Source organism: Chiloscyllium plagiosum, chromosome 6 (assembly GCF_004010195.1).
Source record: "Chiloscyllium plagiosum isolate BGI_BamShark_2017 chromosome 6, ASM401019v2, whole genome shotgun sequence".
Lineage (NCBI taxonomy): Eukaryota > Metazoa > Chordata > Chondrichthyes > Orectolobiformes > Hemiscylliidae > Chiloscyllium > Chiloscyllium plagiosum.
Genome location: NC_057715.1, coordinates 106912056 through 106914916, shown reverse-complemented (window position 1 = coordinate 106914916; position 2861 = coordinate 106912056). Strand labels below are relative to the sequence as shown.

At 39.1% G+C, this 2861-nt stretch overlaps 1 protein-coding gene across 2 annotated transcripts in view; it reads right to left on the bottom strand.

Annotated features, from left to right (window-relative positions):
• Positions 1-2861, bottom strand: part of asmt (acetylserotonin O-methyltransferase) — a 25487-nt gene that overhangs the window by 12310 nt on the left and 10316 nt on the right. For both annotated transcript variants that reach the window (XM_043692369.1, XM_043692370.1), the window contains exon 5: positions 686-804. In XM_043692369.1, the coding sequence (XP_043548304.1) occupies positions 686-804 (119 nt within the window). The remainder of the gene's footprint in view (positions 1-685; positions 805-2861) is intronic.

Here is a 2861-nt window from a genome sequence, read left to right as displayed (position 1 = left end):
TGGAATCAATCTAAACATTAGGTCATAGACAGAGAACACAGGGGGCTAACACCTTCAACACATTGTCTAGCTATCACCATTGTTAACAGCTAACCCGAGAATGCAACTTCAAAAAAAAGGGTTTTGTGATTTCCACATGAAAGAAGTGAAACTATCGCTGTATTCTAACAGATGAAAGGCTTAACAGACAATCAATTCTTCAATGTATAATTTCAGTTACATCACACTGCAAATTTTTGCTATAAATTCTGTGTTACGATCGAGCCCTCCACAATCATCTGATGAAGAAGCGTCTCTCCAAAAGCTAGTGTGCTTCCAATTAAACCTGTTGGACTATAACTTGGTGTTGTGTGATTTTTAACTAATCACAGAGGTAGGGAGGGATGAGGACGGAACTGGAGTGGGAGCGTATGTAGGCCAGTGAGCCCTCTGTAAAATTCTCTGTGAAATGTATAACATTCATCTCATATTTTAAAGCATGTTAATATTAACATATTAAGTGAGAAGATGATGAGAGGAAACCAAAACAATCTCAATAGCAGGTCATAGACTGGACTAACCAAGAATCAAATCTCCATGATGAGTGGGCTTGGGGACAGTAAAAAAGAGAAAGAAACTAACTAAACATAAAAATCTCAAACGTTGTAAAGTTCCTGAAAGAGAAGATTTTGAAAAAGAAACTTACCGCCAAGATCAATGATGTTAGTAAAAATCGAAAGATCAAAGGCCATGACCACAGCTTTTCCACAAATATTCCATATTGAATTCATCAGCTGCATGAACTTTAGCATTTCCTCCTCGGATCTATGGCATCACAATGTTAGTGTGTTGACACAACTCTGCACAATCAGTGTGAACATGTATGACTTAACTATGGAGTTTTCTTCCTCTCTGTTATTTTAACAGAGAATAGAAAAGCAATTTATGATTGAAATAGAGAGAAATTTCAGAGTGCTTTGGTGTAGAGGGATCTGAATGTTTACAAAAACAAAGAAAAACAGGCCCTTCGGCCCTCCAAGCCTGTGCTGAAATATTTCATGCATGAATCGCAGAAGACTAGTATGCAGATACAGCTGGCCGTAAGGAAGGTGAAATAAGTCCACAGAGGCCGGTATCCCATCACCGAGTCACCCTGACACTGATTCAGCTTCCTCGGAGTGAACAGAACCTCTGTTTGTTTCTATCAGTCCTGTTTCTATCTGTCAGCCAGGACTCTCTGATTGGACCATTGGAACCCGTATTCAACAAAGTCCACTTGGCTGACCTCATTACAATCGCTACAGAAGGCAAATGGAATTTTGCCATTTATTGCTAAAAGAATAGAACATAAAAGTAGGGAAGTGTTGCTATAACTGTCCAAGGTATTAGTTTAATCACACATGGGTTATTGTGTAGAATTTTAATCCCCTTACGTCAGAGGGATGTAGTTGCAATGGAGTCAGTTCAAAGAAGGTTCACAAGATCGATTCCGCTTTATCTTGTGAACCGCTTGTCTTTCTAAGAAAGCTTGAGCAGTTTAGACTTATATTCTTTGGAGTTTAGAAAAATGAAAGGAGATCTAATTGTGTTCAAAAGATGCTAAAGAGGATTGACAAAGTAGACATAGAGAGGATGTTTCCTCTTGTGGATTAATGTAGAATGAGATGCCATACTTTTAGACGAAGGAGTGGCAGAATAAAACAGATGAGTAGGAACTGTGGAATCCATGACCCCAAAGTATGTTGTATGGTGAGGCATTAAGCAAATTTAAGGAGGAGACGGACAGGCGTTTTTATTCATTACAGGCTAAAGGATTGTGGGGCACAGGCAGCAAAGTGGAGTTGAGGCTGAGATGAGATCAGTCCATGATCATATTTAAAATGAGCAGACTCAAGGGGCTGAATTGTCTACCCCTGTTCCTAGTTTTGATGTTCTGAAAAAATGCATTGGCAATTATAGATTAGGATAGAGCTTCATTAATAGTTGACTTGAGAATTAAAGCTTTCTTTAAGCTTTTGAAGTGCTAAAGTGAGGGCAATATTGTGGGCTTCAGAAGTGTCATAGGTGACAATATGATCACAGCTTATCATCCAACTCAGGCCCCCCCTTATGCCCCGTTCCCTTACAAAAGTCTGAAGGATTTGACAAGATAGGTATTGAATCAGATCTGAAGCACCCATTACAATGTCAGGATAGGATGTCTATTACTTAGGACTATAATGGGGACAGATTTATTCCCTCATGTTTGAAATCCCCAGGGGTTTATAAATGCCCCATCATTGATTACCTTCAGTGGTGGGATAGATGGCAGTTTGATTGCTTGGAGAACCAGGAATATGTGGAGCAGGCAGGAAAGTGGATTTGAAACTGTGGATTAGCTATGACCATATTGTATGGAGAACTATGTAATCTACACCTGTTTCTGTTTTTTATGCTTTTTCTTATGTTGATCCACTCAACATTTAACAGATTTCAAGAAACTTAACATTTTGTGAGATCAGTTCCAAAGATTAAGGAAAATCCAAAGCATTTTTACAGATATATTAAGGACAAAAGGGTAACTAGGGAAAGAATAGGGCCCCTCAAAGATCAGCAAGGTAGTCTTTATGTGGAGGCACAGAAAATGGGGGAGATACTAAATCAATATATTGCATCAGTATTCACTGTGGGAAAGGATATGGAAGATATAGACTTAAGGGAAATAGATGGTAACATTTTGCAAAATGTCCAGATTACAGAGGAGGAAGTGCTGGATGTCTTGAAACGGTTAAAGGTGGATAAATCCCCAGGACCTAATCAGGTGTACCCAAGAACTCTGTGGGAAGCTAGAGAAGTGATTGTTGGGCCTCTTGCTGAGATATTTGTATCATCGATAGTCACAG